Below are 19,819 nucleotides of genomic sequence, written 5' to 3' on the forward strand. Positions count from 1 at the left end.
GCAGGGAGAGTGTGGAGGGTGTGGGAGTGGAGAAAAGAAGGAAAATAGTTGGATAAAGAAGAGTTCTCAAAAGGGAATGCGTTAGGGAGGTTAATACGGCTTGGCGAGATTTGGGGAAATTGGGATGAGTGAGTGAATGAGGAAGAAGAGGTTGTTTTGCGGTGGAGACCGAGAGCGTGGGAGACGGGGATTGGGGAGGGAGAGGTGTGAGAGGGCTCACGGAATACAGCTGGCTGGTGGAGCCGTTCTGTACACTGTGTCTGCAGCTCTAACGGTGTGCGGTCCTTCTCTCTCTCTCTCTCTCTCTCTGTCTTTTAGCTTCTGTCTGAATTTAGAAGATCTTTATAGTCCCATTTTCCCTGCGTCGTATTCGTCTGGTTGTCTGGTTGTGTCTGTCTTTCTCGCTCTCTGAAAAGCAAGATGGATGAAAACACAGAGAAGGATGGACAGAAAAAAGGTGAGAGAGAAAAAGAGAGACTACATCGATATATATATATATATCTATGGAGAGACGGAATGATGTTTGTAGATTTTCTGTAAATATTGCTGTAATTGAAGAAAAATCTTCTTGAAATCATTTGGAACAGTTGCTCCCACAATTTTTGTTTGTACTCGGAGCAATGGTGAAAAAAAAAATTTGTGTTGTCGTCGCAAAGATGCATCTGATGCGGATTGGCAGACACTCGTGCCGATTGGGATTTGCAGGTACACACGTAGGTCTGTTTGAGGAGCAGGCATCTTGTGATCTGCACATCGGTGATGCGAACTGTGGAAATGCCAAGCTGTTGCTGCTGATGTATCTTCCCCGTGACCTCATTGTGATGATCTTAACTGTATTTTCATAGCTCGACTTGACAGTGTTGCCACAACTTGTTATTTTCAATATCCCGATGCGTTCGATCTCCTTCGCTTAACACAAGGTATTAATAAACCTTAGAAATGAAGGCAAGAGACATCTGCGTGCAAGAGATATCGGTAGGTGGAGGCGGAGGGAGGGCTTAACGTATGTGGGTTGCTGCAACTCTAATTAGATTGCTTCTGCTATGTCTCTCTCTCTCTCTCTCTCTCTCTCTCTCTCTCTCTCTCTCTCTCTCTCTCTCTCTCTCTCTCTCTCTCTCTCTCTCTCTCTCTCTCTCTCTCTCTCTGTCTCTGTCTCTGTCTCTGTCTCTCTCTCTGTCTCTCTCTGTCTCTGTCTCTCTCTCTCATATCCCTCCCCCATCCCTGTCCCTCTTTTCTAATGCAAGGTGGTTTGTCTCGTCTCAAAGGACCATCTCGCTTTGCCTTGCACCCATGGAGCCGTGACCTATGTGTACGCGTGAAAAATGGACTTCGCGGAATTAGCAATCTGGGTCATTTTTAAACCCTTAACGTCACATAAGCTAGGTTGGACTATCAAATGATCGTTGCTAGGCCATGTGATGGTCTTCAATTTCCACTGCCGAATGAAATGTATCGATGGCGCGTCTGACTGTCAGTGTTGCTCTACCCTACGCGGCGTGCTTGGTTCTAACTCACCTCAACCCACCACTGGTTGCTAATCCCAGCCCCATTCGGTGGCCTTTAATCCTATTGCCTTGAGACTAGAATAGTATGGCAGATAGGTGCAGGAATTGTGCCTTTGATGATACAATCATGGCATTTGGCACACAGTCAGAGCATGTCCTAAGGAAGATACTTGGCTATAGGGCCATCGCAGATTTGTCCTTTTTTAAAGAAAATGGCCGCCATTATTGTCACAGGACAAATCTGCGATGGCCCTATAGCCAAGTATCTTCCTTAGGACATGCTCTGACTGTGTGCCAACTCTCGTGCTTGTATCATCAGTCACAATTCTCCCAAATATTTCACCTTTCTGCCGTACTATAAAGCTCGACTTTGGCTAAAATAGCGGTAATAATACTCATTTTTAAATTATTTGATTCGCATGGAGTAACATTGCGAAAGCAATGCAGCAGCAATTTGTTTTCATCTTCTTCTTCTTGTTGTCATTGTTGTTATAAATGTGTGGCCCATCATCGGGAAGGAGATGATCTGAGGGAGAAGTGGTATTTTAAAATAAAATAATAAAACAGAAAATAAATAAACCCACCAAATCAGTAGCTTACTCCTCCTCTCTCTCTCTCTCTCTCTCTCTCTCTCTGAGCAGGCATTAAAACAACCAAATAAGAGGAAAACTATAATGGCACCCATGAGAGTGCATCCGCCATCCGCCATGCTGAATAGTTTACGTTTTGTATCCACTGATAGGCCAAATCTGGATCTGGATCTGAACCAAAATCTAATCTAGTTGTCCTGTTCAGACACTCAACTTATCCACCAAGTTTCATCTGAACCGTCCATAACCTTTTTGAGATATCGTGCTCACAGACAGACAGCTATGAAAACATAACCTCCATCCACCTTCAGTGGCACAGGTAACCAGCATCTAATCCAGTGGTTCCAAACCTTTTTTCTGTCGTTTCCCCCTTCAACCAGTTCAACCGTCCGGATTTCCCCCCACCCCTCCCCCCATATATATTGTAACGAATTTGAGAAGTGTAACGGTTTTGAGAAGTGTAACAATTTTGGAGAAAGTGTAACGAATGTGAAAAGTATGGTTTTGTTGTGTGTAACACCCTCGTAATGTAAATAATGGTCGCAGCCGTCCTCCTAGTTAATTCCATGAAACTTACACACAGGCCACGATATATCTTTTTTAATAGTTTATTTCCTTATTCTATGTAGGCTAAATATGTGTTTCCCACTAGATTGACTCTGCATTGCATCAAACGAAATAAAGCGTAGGCCCCTCCGATGATCCATGGCAGCTCAAGTGCCAGGGATTCCCCCACTTGAGCTTTGACAGCAACCGTTTATTGCAGTACTGAACTGCTGTGCAACGTGACGGCGCCTTACCTGCAGCTGCTGACCGGTCTTCGCCATTTGCGGCCATTACGAACAAGGGGAGTGGCTAGAGAAGACGGGTCGCCCCCCTCGTCATAGGGGGGAGGAGTAAGTCGGCCCCGCTCATCCAACCCAGAACAAGGGGTTTGGCTAAGAGAGGGCGGAGCGGGAACCCCCGAGAAAGTGCGCGAAGGTTCGGTGAGAAACCAATATAAGCCGCCGCGGGACGCACTCCACCCTCTTGCCTCTCTTGCTCTGACCCCGTCCTCTTGCTTGCTGTCGCTCGTTGTTGCTGGGGAGAAGGAAGACGCCTGAACGAGCAGGTGTGTGCGAGCCATCGTGCGACCAGCTGCGCTGCAGCTAAGGGGGCAGCTAAGGGGCCGCAGGCCACGAAAAGGACGCGCCAGGCAGCAATCCACGCTGGACCCTCCATTGCCTCCCAAAACAACCATCCATCCTCAAGCCATACCTGCCTGCAATATCCCCCGTGTAAGTGTGAACGTCGTCTGTCCTAATCGTTGTCCTGGGGTTAAGTAAATTGACTAGTATAAGCTAACGATTCACTGTGACTGCTTCTTCCATCCATTGCTTGTAAATAACTTTGATCGCTCCTTCTTTTTGCTTGTGTGTATAATAAATCCTGTTATTCCTCCGTACTCTGTCTTCTTCTCTCTTCCTTCTCTTTCGGTCGCTTTAGAGGTTTCCAAATTGAATATCTGTGGTGCGATCTGGTCAACGTTGGGGGAGTCGGGCCAATCGGGGATCCTGTAACGGTCGCGGTTGACCATCCGCTCGGCCCAAAGTAACATCTTAACCGCGTCCGTAACAATATATATAATCTAATCCAACCAACTACTGCTGCACTACTTGCTGATCATCCCTCGTTATGTTTGAAATCGTTGGACTTCTGCGCATGCGCAAGATTGGTCATCACGTCTCTTCAAAGCTGTCCCCGCGCGCACGCTTTCGAAGTTAAGTAATTTTTCACAATTGTGTTTTTGTCGAATCGGTATTTTTCTTTCGGTGTTTGTACCTATTGAGGTGACTTTAATAGGTTTCTCGGTGTTGGTTTTTCATACCTGTGTACAGAATCGTCGTTTTTTTCGTATCGTGTATTCTGAGGCCTAGTGTAGTGCTAGTAGGCTACCGTGTCAGCCATTGGCTTGAGGCTTTTTTTTTGTCGCAGCGGTTCTTCGATCGCGCTGCAATTACTTTCGGTCTCTGTTTTTCACGGTCTTTTCACCCCATACTTCCTTGTTTTAAAATCTCAAAAAAAAAAAAAAAATTAAATTTTTCCTTCCCTGTTCTTATTCGTTTATTCGTTCTTATTTGTTCTTTCGTTCTTCCACCACGTTTGTGATCACGATGTTAAAAAATGCCTCATCTGTCCCCTGAAGAACTTTATTTTGTCATATTCTATAACACCTTTTTCTTCTTCTTCTATAAAAGGATGCTTTCGACTTGCTCACCAAATCTATTCATTCCAAAAAAATATTCCATCTCTTACAGTGCATCTTTCATTCATTCCCTAAACTCTCCAGAACTCCACCCATCCTTCAGCGTCCTCAAATGTATTTTTGACTCGAATGTCTCAAGAAACTCATTTTGCAATAAATGTTCGTTACCCATTAATCGTACACTTTTCAAAATCCAATCTCACCCCTTCCCTCCAAATCTTCCCCATCACCCATCTCTTTCAAATCTTCCCCCTTGCCCCTCCCCCCCAAATCTTCCCCATCACCCATCCCTTTCAAATCTCCCCCCCTGCCCCTTCCCTCCTAAACACACCCCACTCCCCTCCCCTACGAGACTCTCCCTCACTCCCCCCTCCTAGACTCCCCTCTCACCCCTCCTCCTCAAAGCGTCCTCCCCGCTTCTTCCCCCTTCCAACTTTCACCTTCTTCTCCCTCAACCTTCTGCCTCACTCTTCCCCCTCCTCAAATAACACCTCACTGCGCCTCACCCAATCACCATCAAACCTTTTGTCTGCCCCATACTTCCCTTTCTCCAAGCTATTCTGTAATCTCTGACACACCTTCAACAGCTCTCCCTACCTCTTCCTCCTCTTCCACATCTTACCCTACCGCTCCCCCCCCCCCCCCCTGTTCTGTATCCGATGCTCCCCCTTCCTCTTCCTTAACAGTATGGACCTCAAACATCCGGGGCCTTCGCTCAAACTTAACTGATCTCTCCATACAGGTTGCTTCTGACAAACCAGACGTGATCTGCTTAACAGAAACTTTCCTCCTTCATGATGTCTCTGATTCCTTGGTATCTTTCCCAGGTTACTCCCTCCTCAGGTATGATAGACCTGAGCCTCGTCCTGGAGGTGGGGTTGCTATCTTTATAAAAAACTCTCTTCCTCATTCGCCCTGTACTGCCCTCTCTCCACCTCACCCCCAGGAATACCTTTGGCTACGGCTCCCCTTCGCTCCCACCTTTTGTTCATATGTGTGTTGTACCGTCCACCAAACAGTGATGACTCCATCTACATCTCGCTGTCTGATAATATGGACCAACTTCTATCTACCCATCCCAACTCTCTCTTCCTCATATGTGGTGATTTCAACTGTCACCATGCCAGTTGGCTGGGGGTGGGTACCTCTCTCACCAGCCATGGCTCTTCAGCAAAGGACTTCTGTGACTCACTGGGACTGACACAATCTGTCAATTTCCCAACTCGGATCTCAGTCAACGGAGCATCTTCTCTTCTGGACTTGGTTATGACTAACTTCCCTGAAAATGTCTGCTGCTCTTCTTCTGCTCCAATCGGCTCTTCTGATCATGTGCTTGTTAAAGTGGATATCTCTCTGACCATTCTCAGAGAGCCTCCTCAGCATCGACGAGTCTGGCATTTCACTCAGGCCAACTGGCACGGTCTTCAAGCAGCCATAAATCATCTGGACTGGTCTCCCATTTCTACTGCCTCTGACATCAACTCATCCTGGGAATTCTTCCAAAGTAAATTGCTCTCTCTCATGCACAGATTTATCCCATCTCGTCTTCAGTTGTCATACCCTTCCTCCCGTCCATGGTACACGGAATCTTGTGGTGAGGCTATTGCCCAGAAACAACTTGCTTTCGTCTCCTGGAAAGCAAATCCAACGGAAGGAAATCTCATTTCCTTTCACAAAGCCCGAAACAAGTGTGTGTCCACCCTCAGGAGAGCCAGGAAACAATATCTCTCCGTTCTCAGGACCGAACTCTCTTATCTGTCTCCCTCTTCCAAATCCTGGTGGCGTCTGGTCAAATCTGTTTCTGGTGTTTGTTCCCCCTCCATCCCCTCCCTCACCTCAAATGGCCACATGGCTGACTCCGCACGTGAAAAAGCTGAATGCCTCAACTCTGTGTTTGCCTCTAAATCTTGTGTCCCAAACCCATCGCTCTCTGTACCCACCGTACCCAGTCGTACCCAGCTGCTCCTGGACTCTGTGTCCTTTCCTCCTGACAAGGTGGAAAAGTTTCTGTCAACCCTCGACTCGGATTCTGCAACTGGACCTGACGGCATCAGCCCACGGGTCCTAAAATCCTGTTATTCCGCTCTTTCACTCCCTCTCTCTGTTCTCTTCACCCTCTCTTTTGCTCAATGTCATCTTCCATCTGCTTGGAAATCTGCCAACATCACCGCTTTGCACAAAAAAGGTGCAAAAACAGATCCCAGCAACTACAGACCAATCAGCCTTCTCCCAATTATCAGCAAAGTCATGGAATCCATCATTGCTTCAGATATGAAATCTTTCCTCTTCTCCAATGGCTTGATCTCTGATCATAAATTTGGTTTCAGACCTGGACACTCTACTCTGGACATGCTGCTTCTGCTTTCTCAACAATGGATGGAGGTCCTCAATGCCAAACAGGAAATTAGAGCAGCCTTCCTTGACATATCACGTGCCTTCGATACGGTCTGGCACCCCGCTCTGCTCACCAAACTCTCCTCTTTTGGTATCCATGGAAATCTCCACGCATGGCTGGCGGACTTCCTCTCTAGTCGTAGTCAACGTGTGGCCCTGAATGGGTTTCTCTCATCTCCTCTTCCTGTTCAGGCTGGAGTTCCACAAGGCAGTGTTCTGGGCCCTGTGCTTTTTCTGGTCTTCATCAATGATCTCTCTGACTCTCTTGAAAATCCTCTGTATCTCTTTGCTGATGACTCTACTCTCTGTCGCTCCATTCTTCATCCCTCAGATTGGCAGTCTGCAGCCTCCTCACTCTCTGCAGACCTGGACAAAATCACAGACTCGGCAAACAAGTGGAACATGTCTTTCAATCCTGACAAATCTCACACTCTTACGATGTCTCTCTGAAAAGACCGACTGGACAACCCTCCCATCCACTTTCTGAATAATCCTCTCCAAGAAGTTCTGTCACTCAAGCTTTTGGGTCTCACTATCTGCCATGATCTTTCCTGGGAAAACCACATTTCAAATCTGGCCTCCAAAGCCAGTCGCCGACTGGGCATCCTCCGTCGTGCGAAGTCCTTCCTTGGCACACCTGAGCTCCTCACCACATACAAGGCTTTCATCCACAGCTCAATGGAATACTGCTCTCCCCCCTGGGCTGGTGCTCCTGCCTCACACCTAGCTCGTCTTCACGCTGTTGAAACCAAAGCATTCAGAATCATTGGAATCTCCCGCGATGAAGCTAACTCCAAGGGCCTCTCACTCACTCACCGCAGGCAGGTTGGTGGTCTTTCCGTCTTCTACCGACTCCTCTCTGGCCTTGCTCCCCCAGCTCTCTCTGGGCTCTGTCCCGCAAATATTCCTACAGGTCGCACAAGATCTGCCTGCAACCCTCTTATGGTCAAACTGCCAAAATCAAGACTCTCTGCTCACCTTCACTCCTTCATTCCTCTTTTCAACCGCCTCTGGAACAAACTCCCTCACTCTCTTCAATCCCACTCCACCCTCCAGGTCTTTAAAACAGCTGTTTGCCACCATCTCTTATCTTCCCCCATCCAAAACCTTGATCTTTTCTACCCCCGCTAATTTCACCCCAATTCCACTTTTTTGAAATACCAACTTCTGTCCTGGAAGTCCTTGGTGTCCTTGTGTTTTATACTTCTCCCTCCCCCCCCCCCCCTTCCCACGCCTCCTCCCCCCAAGCCCTCTCCCTTCCACACATCTCCCTGCTCTCAAATGTTGTGTTTGTGTGCTTCCCCTTCTCTCCCCATCTTGTTTTCCGCTCCCTCTTTTTATATATTTTGTTTGTCTGGTTGATTTGTTTGTGAAGTAAATGTTAGCTCTTTCACGAGCCTCGATTCAGTATACAAAAAAAAAAAAAATAAAAAAAAAAAAAATAAAATAAGCAGAACACACATTTTGTCATAAGTTTCTATATTTTGTTATATATCTGATTTTTTTTTCCTTTACACTGATCATTCTTGAGATTATGCTAAAGCATTCTAAATGTTGATGGGATTGCCAATATCACAATGGGATGAAATAAATACACCCCGAGTGATACCCGAGCTGCGTACTCAATTCGATTTATAAATGGACAAACGTGCAAGAAAATGAAAAAACGGATTTGGCAAAAAAAAAAAAAAAAAGGATATGCAAGTCCTGAGTGTGTCGAGAGAACTTGTACATATGAACCTGCACCTTGAACGGCAGGTAAGCATACTGTGTGGATGCAATGGCAGCATTCGTATGGCTTGAGAAAACACCATAGAGTTATGAAAGAGGATCCAGAGGTTTGTTGTATTTAATAAATCCATAAAACACTTACCGTACTATCGTTTAACATATCTTGTTTTGGAAAATACTGTTATGTTAGAGGGGGTGAAATTTAGGTAGCACGTTACATTGGTGTGGTAGGACGGAAACATTGGTGAGTTGAGGTGAAGATGGGAGTTCATCAGGGGGTCGGTACTAAGTCCACTACTATTTGTAGCTGTGATGGAGGTGCTGGCTCGGAACGTAAAGGAGGGTTTACTGTGGGAGTTGTTGTTTGCAGATGATCTGGTGTTGATTGCGGAAAGTATGGTTGGACTGAAGGAAAAGATGAACAAGTGGAAGGAATGTATGGAGACAAATGGTCTGAAGGTGAATATCGGAAAGACGAAGGTGATGGCAAGTGGTAAAGCATGTGGTGAGGTGGAAAGAACTGGGAAGTGGCTGTGTGCTGTGTGCAGGAAGGGTGTCGGAGTGAACTCCATTCAATGTACAATGTGCGCTGAGTTGGTTCATAAAAAATGTAGTGGTCTGAGAGGGTCATTAACCAGTGTGGCAGCTACATTCAAGTGTAAGGTGTGCACAGAGGGAGCTGCAGATGGAGGAAATGTTGAGTTCGATCTTGGAGAAGGCATGCAGCTGGAAGGTGTGAAAACATTTTGCTACCTCGGAGACATGCTGAATGGAGAAGGTGGATCAGACTCGGCGACGGTTGCTCGGGTGAGATGTGCATGGAAGAAGTTTTCGGGAACTGAGTGGCATGCTGACGAGGAGGGGAGTGTCGTTGAAAATGAAGGGAAAGGTGTATGCTGCATGTGTGAGAAGTGTTATGATTTATGGGAGCGAGACATGGGTAATGAACGTAGAGCAGCAACGAAGGCTGGAAAGGGTGGAAATGCGAATGGTTCGGTGGATGTGCGGAGTATCGTTGAGAGAGAGGAAGACAAATGATGAATTGCGAAAGATGATGGGAATGGAGCCTGTGATTGATGCTGTGAAGAGAAACAGGTTGAGCTGGTTTGGTCATGTGTGAGACAGTTTGAAAAAAGGAGGAAGGATGAAAGTGACAGTTTGAAAAGAATGATGGAAATGAATGTAGAATGAAGTAGAGGACGGGGAAGACTGAGAAAGACTTGGCTAAAGGTGGTGGAAGAAGAAATGCGGGCAAGGGGGTTAACAAGGGGAGATGTAGAAAATAGGGCAAAATGGAGAAGATTGTCATGGGGTCCGCAAGGCTAACCCCCACTCTAGCAGGGAAAAACGCCTTAAAATGCCTGTTATTGTTACATTAGTGTGGTCTGTTTGTTCGTGTAGGTTAGATCATTTCCTGTAACCAGGGACCCATTAAAGTGAAGTTGTCCTGTTCTTATGTATGTCGTGAGGGGCAGTATAGTTGACATAGGGAGGTAGATATAGAAGTGTAATTTATATGTGTCTTCTCTGTAAAACCAGACGAGGCCCACATCCAGGCAAGGTAGGAGAGGGGTGCATTTGAATGTCTTGGTTCGTGTTTGGGTCAATACATCCCCCAAACAAGCCACACTCTGAGTACAAGATGTCCAGCACAGTGCAAGCCATCACAAAGACCCCCGAGGGTTCGTTGTTATTGGTGCACTGCAAGGTGTCACGTCATTGGTTCGGGCAGCTTCAGTGGCAACACTCCATTGACATGATGTCGCTATGACAGTGGTGATGTGCCACCTCATTGGCCGGTGCTGGCGGATAAGCAAAGAATGTCTGAAAGCATGGTGTGTGGCCACAGGGGAGGTGTTGAAAGGCCGTACACGGACTTGCTTGTTTTCTTTTCTCTTCCTGCTCTTTTCTCCTGCACTTTTCTCTTCTCGTTTCGCTCTTTTCTCCTACAATTCGCGACCCACCTCTCACTCTTTTGGAAGCTGAGTGACTCGCAGCAGTGGGAGTGAATTTAGTTGGTCGGAGCCAGGGATTCTTGCGCTCTCTCTGAGGTTGGTGGTGTTGGTGCGCAGTCAGCCCGCCTTTGCTGATGCCACAGTGCATCCGGCTCACTCCACGAGCTCACCTCAGTGGATACTGTGCCCACCTGCAGTGCTTCCCTCTGATCCATTCTAGAGTCCTGCCAACCTGTATCCTCCACGACGCTGCCCTTTTGTGCGTGAGTGGAGGAGTGCATGTAGCACCATCGGTTCTTTATTGTATTAAATGCATTTCTGTTTATTAAGTGGGTATGAATTAATTTATTGATCTTTATTCATTGCTTCGGTCCGCCTTTCATTTTGAGATTCTCTGTTTTCACGTCTTGGGTCTCCTTTTGATAAACTGTTATACCTTAAGTACACGTCACCTGATAACCGCCTTTATCTCGTGCATACCCAAACCGTTTTGGCCTGCTTTGGTTAACCCCCTTGGGGGAGATTGATTTTATTGAACATTACCTTTACGAGACTGGCGGGATTTGGATTCTTTACTACGCTACCCACGCAAGCGTGATTCCCTTCAATTTGGCCATTCGCGAAGCACATTTCTAAGGTGTGGCGGGTATGTGTGAGTCGACCCATCGACGTGACAATACTATTGCAATAAAAGTTCAAAATCAGCTGTTTTAGTAATGTACAGCTGTTTGGGACAATGAAACAAATTTGATTTACCTCTTCACCCATCCACCAGTCATGTCTCACAGCCATTAGGCCTTCGGGTCAAAAAATTAAATTAATTGATACAGAAGGCTAAGAGCAATCCAAGTCTTTCGCTCCTCCACAAACCTTGACTCTGTAAAATAAATAAACATTTTCAAAATGGCATGAAAAATAATTAGTTTCTATTTCATCATGATGGCAGTATCCATGTGCATATTAACAATTTGTCTCGGATAAACATATTGAACGTGATACGTTTCAGGCCACAACCAGCCAGACAAGGCACCCACGCTTGTCTCTGTTTCTCTTCCTGTATGTACTGTGTGGCATTAAATCGCAATTAGGAACAGCACAAGCTTTGGCCTGGTTCCTATTCAAGTCTGAACTGATGACTCAAGGTCGTTATTGGAATCTGGCTTAAAATCCCATGTACTCTGTATTTGTGGTTGAGATGTCTGCCATGAGATCTTAGGGTCCTGAGTTCAAGCCACTGTCAGCTATTGAATTAATACCAAGTGGGTTGAGTCTGCTTGTCATCCTTCTGAGGTCGGAAAATTGAGTACGTCCTGAATACACCAAGTTTACGAATGTCCTTGTCCTTGTGCTTTACTTACAAGCTCTTGCATGAGTCTTGTGTCACTCGTGTCTTCCCGGGATAAGCAGGGCGCTCAAAAAGTTGTCACAATGTGATTGTCCAAGAAAAGCCAAAACTGGCAAAAATCATTGTCAACATACAAGTACGTGTATATAGTTAGTAAGAAAATGTCCTAATGTAAATGTTGTCCAAACACACACCTCGTTATACTTTTGTTGGATGTGGCAGAGTATTGTGAGCCCCCTCGTATATGTACATCACAAACAGAAGTTTCAATTTTCATGTTTGTAATGTTATGCTCTTGCCATTCTTTATTGGAATCACACTCTAGGTGGACATTTTGTATATGAGGGACTGCACGAGAAGGCCTATGTGTTGGAGTTGATGATGCCCTATAGCAGAGATAAGCATATTTATCGAAACTGTCAACCCGACCTGAATCGAATGAGGATTAAGATATTGGTGCAACCTTTTTGGACAGTTGAAGCTAGGGTTACCATATTTGATTTTCAAAAAAGAGGGGAAAATTTTTTCAAAACAAAAAGGAGGGGTTGTATCTGTATCAGCATCTACCAACACATATATATATATATATATATATATATATATATATATATATATATATATATATATATATATATATATATATATGAAATGTTACAGCACAGGGTTCGGGTCTACCATGAGGGGGTTAACCTCTGCCCCCTCCCGAACTTACCGGACCTGCGGCAGCCACACACGAACAACTTCGTACTTTGGCAGGTTGCAAACCAGCAACTATGAATGCCAATTGGTCCGTCACGCGATAGCAGGGTCCAATCGTCTAACACCGCTTACCTCTACTATGTGACTGTTTCAATCAGGGAGCGTACCATACGTACTCTCCGATGGTGTACCAATTTCTTTTGTTCCTGGATGGAAATTTAGATGGCCGAGCAACCGTTGGTACCCGTCGGGCTAATGCTAATTTTGTTACTGCCGCTCACTACTCTGGGTGTGAGCAATGGTGGACCAACGGAATAAAAGACATTCACGGACAGAGGGAAGGAAACGTCCAACGATTTGATTTATTTATAAATATTTACAGTGAAACTTATCGATAGGAAAGAAAAAGGGACAAGAGGCAGAAACTTAGCTTGTTCTATGCCTTATTACAATCACTACGAATAAACACAACAAGGCGCCAGCACACATTCACGGGGGAGGGGAGGGGAAAACGAACGTTGGAAACCTGTTAGCGAAATGGCCACGATGTTACCAGACGCTTCTCCTCACGACGCCTTTTGTCTCGACCTCACCAACGAGCACCTGGCCGTCAACCGGCAGTCCCAAACATGAGCAGGTAAAGGTGATCCCAGCACAAACACGAGCAGGTAAAGTCGATCCCAGCACGAAGAAGAGCAGATAAAGTCGACCCCAGCACAAACAAGGGCAGGAAGTCCCAGCACGAACAAGGGCAGGCAAGCAGGCATGTGTAGAAAGAGTCTAAGCCATGCACACGTGCACCGAAACGGAGTCCAGCAGCCAACAGAGAACAGGGAGAGTCCGGCCAAGAGAGAGAATCACGTGCAGAGGCCTGTGAGAGGGTCTAGCCTAGAGCGGATGCACATGTGCTGAGGCAAACTTGCAGAGAGACAGAGAGAGCAATAATAATGCAGGCATGTGCTGAGTGAACCCGGCAGAGAGTGAGAAAAACACGTGTGCAAGGACTTTTGTCAGGGCCTGGCAAGGGGTGGGGGGCTGCTGTTTGAGGGTGTTCTGGCACATGATTGGTAGAGCCCATCACTCCACCCCCACTAGCTCTCTCAAAAGGACTCAGTCCCTGATTAGTGCATATCCCAATGGTCTTTGGTCTGCCTTCTGTCCTTCAAGACATTATATCAATCTGTGGATGCAATATTTGTGGATCTGCCTGGTAAATTATCCCTTATGAAAGGAGGACCTGTCTTTCCCTTCCCCAACGCATAACGACATACTAACCCGAAATAAGGGGAAGGGCTAAGATAATGGTTTGCTATGAAATAACTATTTTAAGGGACCTGTATGGTGGTTGCCATTACTTCTCAGCAGTTTCCCAAAACCGCAACACTACCCCCTCTCCTCTCCAGACTCGTCCCGAGTCGTTCACACATGTGAAACGCAAGGTGAGTTGGGCCATTTACCAACATCGTGTGGCAGATGTGTATCCCCTAACTACTTACATTTGACTCTTATCCTTACCCCTTTGGTGTGCGACAATTTAAACTAGATATGTCCCACCTAATGCGTTTGGGACTGACAGACTCACACGACAACCTTACAACAACAACAACAACAAAAAATTGCCGGAGTTTTTAAAACTACAACACATAATTGGTGGGCAAACACAATCGATCAACTTATTTACAAATACCAACCCAGGACCTGTAAAAGAAAATTCTGCAAGATGGGCACCTTCCGAACATCCACCCTGAACACAGCAGGCCGTATGCCGTACACCGTCCATTTGAAACCGGCCAGTAAAATGAACACAAGTAAGCAGCATAAAATGGCAGCGAGGCTGCAGCATGGTGGATGGTATGCAGCAAAGGGGTGGTGGGGTGGCGGGTGGGGGAGGGGCATGCACCACAAAAACAAAAACTCTGGTCCTGGCCAGTCCATGTGCTGGTGCAGAATGGGGCAATCCATAACATGTGTTTGTCCTGGGGAAACATGACAAGGCGGCAGCAGAAGGCAAGGCAAAGGCATGGGGAAAACATGGCATGGCATACTGGCAAACTAGGCCGGGCTCAAGATGGTCTCGTATTCGGCATGAGGGCAGGAACGTGGGGGGCAGCGGATCAGGCGGCCTGTTGTGGCCCTAACCTAATCCTAACTATGACCGCTTAATCCCACTACTACCTCTACCCCTTCTCTTGTCTCTTTAACCTAACCCTTCTCTATCTGAGCCCTTTAACCATTCAAACTAAACTATTCCACCCAGGTTCATTACTCCTCTCCCGGGAGAACACCAAAACACACACTGTGCCAAATTAATAGGGTGGGGTGGCACCACTAGGTTAGCCGGCAGGGAAGCCTGATGGGGGGCGTGCTTACCCCTACTAAACAATGTGGGACACAACAAGTCCTCGCAAAAACCAATGAATCGACTCCGTTATCCCAGCGACCGCAAACACACATAATGGTACCAAGGGGGAGCATCCCTACTCTAACCTAACATTTCCAAAAACTCATTTCTCTTTCACCATTACATCCCCCTACAGTGGTTCTATGCAACCAATTTACCACAAGTAGAACACTTATTCCGATCAGCATAACATTTGTTGAGCATGATCTAGATTCTAGAGAGAAATTGGTCAAGAAAAAAAAAAAAAAGATGTGATCAGTCACGTGGTTCGGCAGCCATCTTTTCTGTCCGTACAGTGTATGCATGTCCCACACAAACGTCCACCAATCAGACCTGATGATCTTTTCACATGACAAGGGGACAGCAGATCCTCCACTCAGCAGATCAAAGCTCCGCCATACCGTTGTTAGACTATCGGTCTTGCTTCGCTTGATCTCTCTGGAGTAGTTTGTGAAGACCCTCTATATTAACTTTGATTTGAAAACATCCTAAAATAAGCTCAGGTGGCATGAAAATGTGAACACTTTGGAGGGGGACGGGGGGGTGGGGGGGGGGGGGTGAATACATTTGGAGGCCACTATGTCAGGAATATTCACTTGTCCATTGATCGCAGCACTGACCAATCGGGTGTGCCCCTTTTCTTCTTCACTTGTTGATTGGTCGTGGCACTCAGGTGATTACCACATTGGTAATTACAGTGCGGAGTCTGTTATCACACATTTTCCTCGCCACGTGACTCATCCTGTATTGTTGTCGGTGCTATCGTTGACAATTTCACTTTTCTTTGACTTCCCAGACACAAAATGGCTATTTGTGTCTGGTACGGCGGGCAGAATGGCAGGGGTGCCAGCTAGTCTACTAAATGGGCATCGCTTGTGAGAGTATCAGACATAGTTTAGAGAATGGTAAGGGGATAGGCCTGCACCAGGAAACTCAGCACGCATGTTAATCCTTGATCTCCACATGTTTTCCAGCCAGTCACACAGGTGTTTTTTTTTTCTTTTATTTCCCAGTTTCTTTCCCAGGGGTGAGTTCACTTCCTGATGCCAATGGAATATAAATTATGGAACTTTTTGACACCACTCGTATTACTTGTGCAGAAATGTGTGGAATTTTTGGCCCTTCCTGAAACTTACTCCCTTTCTGTAGGGCCTACATCCCTTCTCTCTGGTCAATTTAAACTTGTCAATTTAATCAATGGCTTCTTTCCCCCAATTTCTCACCCTTTACTCCAGTGTATGTGTAATCAATATATGGCTTCTTACTCCTATTGACCCCAAACCTCTTCTTCTTTTTTTCAAGGGGCCGAATACTCTTGGACCATTTTAAATATACCTGCACATACTATACCATTTAAAAGGACATTAGGAGACATTGTATCTTTGCATGCATTACTATGACGTCATGAGAGAATAGACAAAAAATGAGGGGCATATTTGGGGTCACAGCATCATAAGCTAGGAGGGAGAGCGAAGCGAAGGCCAAGAGGAGGGGGAGGGTTATAATTCTGCTATTATTGCATATGTCATATGTAAATGCCGCTTATTTTATGAGATGACGACACCAAACAAACCATGTTTTATTGTTGTTATGATGGGTCCGAGTTGTGCTTGTTTCCATCGACCTGATCCACTCTGCTTCAAACCTTCTTTTTTGCATAAGTATGTAATATGTAGATGGTCCCATTCTTAAGTGTGACTGCCATACAACAGAGATTATGATGGTGTTGTGATGAGTGATTATGATGCTATTATGAACGGTCATGATGCTTTTATGGTTCAGGGTCATGAGGTCATGATGCTATGATTAAAGGTCATAATGAAAGGTCATGATGAGACGTCATGATGCTATTATTAAAGGTCATGAGAGGTCATGATGCTGTTATGATTAAAGGTCATGATGAAAGATCATGAGAAGTTATGATGCTATTATTAAAGGTCATGAGAGGTCATGATGCTGTTATGATTAAAGGTCAAGATGAGAGGTCACGATGAGAAGTCATGCTGCTATGATTAACGGTCATGATAAGATGTCACAATTAGTCGATGCTACGATTAAAGGTCATGATGAGGTCACGATGCTATGATTAAAGGTTATGATGAGAGGTCATGATGCTATGATTAAAGATCATGATGAGGTCACGATGCTATGATTAAAGGTTATGATGAGAGGTCATGATGCTGTGATTAAAGATCATGATGAGTTCACGATGCTGATATGATTAAAGGTCATGATGAGAGGTCACTATGAGAAGTCATGATGCTGTTATGATTAAAGATCATGATGCTATGATTAATAGTCATGATAAGATGTCACAATTAGTCGATGCTACGATTAAAGGTCATGATGAGATGTCATGATGTTGCGATTAAAAGTCATGATGAGAGGTCACGATGAGAAGTCATGATGCTGTTATGATTAACGGTCATGAGAGGTCACAATGAGAAGTCATGATGCTGTTATGATTAAAGGTCATGATGAGAGGTCACGATGAGAAGTCATGATGCTATGATTAAAGGTCATGATGAGAGGTCACGATAAGATGTCATGATGCTGATATGATTTAAGGTCTTGATGCTATGATTAAATGTCATGATAGGTCATGATGATATTAAAGGTCATGATAAGAGGTCATGATGCTATGATTAGAGGTCATGATGAGAGGTCATGATGCTATGATTAGAGGTCATGATGAGATGTAATGATGCTGTGATTAAAGGTCATGAGAGGTCATGATGCTATGATTAAAGGTCATGAGGTCATGATGCTATGGTTAAAGGTCATGCTGAGAGATCATGATGCTATGATTAAAGGTCATGATAGGTCATAATGCTATAATTAAAGGTCATGATGAGAGGTCATGATGCTATGATTTATTCGTTAAAGGTCGTTAAAGGTCATGATGAGGTCATGATGCTATAATTAAAGGTCACGAGAGGTCATGATATGATTAAAGGTCATGATGAGAGGTCATGATGATATTAAAGGTCATGATGTCATGATGCTATGATTAAAGGTCATGATGAAAGGTCATGATGCTATGATTAAAGGTCATGATGAGATGCAATGATGCTATGATTAAAGGTCATGATGAGAGGTCATGATGCTATGATTAAAGGTCATGATGAGAGGTCATGATATTATTAAAGGTCAGGATGTGGGGTCATGATTCTATGATTAAAGGTCATGATGAGATGTAATGATGCTGTGATTAAAGGTCATGATGAGAGGTCATGATGCTATGATTAAAGGTCATGATGAGAGGTCATTATGCTGTGATTAGAGGTCATGATGAGAGGTCATGATGCTATGATTAAAGGTCATGATGAGAGGTCATGATATTATTAAAGGTCAGGATGTGGGGTCATGATGCTATGATTAAAGGTCATGATGAGATGTAATGATGCTGTGATTAAAGGTCATGATGAGAGGTCATGATGCTATGATTAAAGGTCATGATGAGAGGTCATTATGCTGTGATTAGAGGTCATGATGAGAGGTCATGATGCTATGATTAAAGGTCATGAGAGGTCATGATGCTATGGTTAAAGGTCATGATGAGAGGTCATGATATTATTAAAGGTCAGGATGTGGGGGTCATTATGCTATGATTAAAGGTCATGATGAGAGGTCATGATGCTATGATTAAAGGTCATGATGAGAGGTCATGATGCTATGATTAAAGGTCATGATGAGATGTAATGATGCTGTGATTAAAGGTCATGATGAGAGGTCATGATGCTATGATTAAAGGTCATGATAGGTCATTATGCTGTGATTAAAGGTCATGATGAGATGCAATGATGCTATGATTAAAGGTCATGATGAGAGGTCATGATGCTATGATTAAAGGTCATGATGAGAGGTCATGATGCTATGATTAAAGGTCATGATGCTATGATTAAAGGTCATGATGCTATGATTAAATGTCATGATGAGAGGTCATGATGCTGTTGTGATATCAGGTTCAAACCCCGTATACCGTAATGATTTGTTCATCGTCTCATCATGTGTTTGTAATTCGTGCCAAAGGCAAAGTGGATGTCTCCTAAGGTACAAATGTTGTGTCCTTGTATGCAAATATAATATGTGCAAACTCCTAAATGAGCACGAGCCGTTGTAATAATAATAATAATAAATAAATAAATTCCCTGTGCTGAAACTCGAATCCACTTACACTTCCCCATGGATTGCCAAGCTCGAAGTGCTTTGCGTATAAAACAAACAAACCTGATATCAACATGACCATCCAACTCCACCGGTGCAATGAGTAGGGTGATCAGACATTTGATGACTCCAAGAAAATAATGGAATCTAATGAATGTCAAATCTCATATTTTGCATTCCGATAGAAACTCATTTGTCAATCATTCGATTTGACTTCTTTCGGAGGACTACTTTGTCAAGGTTATTCCTCGTGGACCTCATGATGCGGGACATGACCTCCTTTTGTCTCTGCTTCTTTGTTTCACATTATTGGATGTCATGATGTATTAGGTTTATACACAATATGGTGATCACACCGTGACAACAACGATGGCTCACACAAGATGTAAATGCATTCGTCCATTGTGTTAAAATAGTGCGTAAGGTGTGAGAAGTTTGACAAAGACTTCCCACGACCCTTCACAGCCACCACAATCTCCAGATCATGATGCAATTTACCATTTTTAGACATGAACTTCAACAACATATCGACAGCCACGATTGCTCGGACTGTCTCTCTTTACCAATTGTTGGAATCGTTTAATCATTTATTTTGGAACTAGAGCGGAACTCTTTGGCTTCGACCGATACGCCTCAGCGCACATCATGAGACAAACATGGACCAAGTTTGATTTCAATCCCTTCAGCTTCAGTGAAAATGATGTGGTGGGTAATGGAGAGGTGAAAATGATGTGGTGGTTAATGGAGAAGTGAAAATGATGTGGTGGTTAATGGAGAAGTGAAAATG

At 44.7% G+C, this 19,819-nt stretch overlaps 1 protein-coding gene across 4 annotated transcripts in view; it reads left to right on the top strand.

Annotated features, from left to right (window-relative positions):
- Positions 1–19,819, top strand: part of GPM6A (glycoprotein M6A) — a 141,172-nt gene that overhangs the window by 63,885 nt on the left and 57,468 nt on the right. The window contains exon 1 of one of the 4 annotated variants that reach the window (XM_068135496.2): positions 142–457. The exons of 2 other annotated variants lie outside the window; for them this stretch is intronic. In XM_068135496.2, coding sequence (XP_067991597.1) covers positions 421–457 — 37 coding nt within the window. In that variant the 5' untranslated portion in view covers positions 142–420. Of the gene's footprint in view, positions 1–141; positions 458–19,819 lie in introns of those variants that run through there. One more of the 4 variants, XM_068135498.2, reaches the window with a different exon arrangement.

The sequence above is a fragment of the Myxine glutinosa genome, chromosome 14, assembly GCF_964187855.1.
Source record: "Myxine glutinosa chromosome 14, kmMyxGlut1.1, whole genome shotgun sequence".
NCBI lineage: Eukaryota > Metazoa > Chordata > Myxini > Myxiniformes > Myxinidae > Myxine > Myxine glutinosa.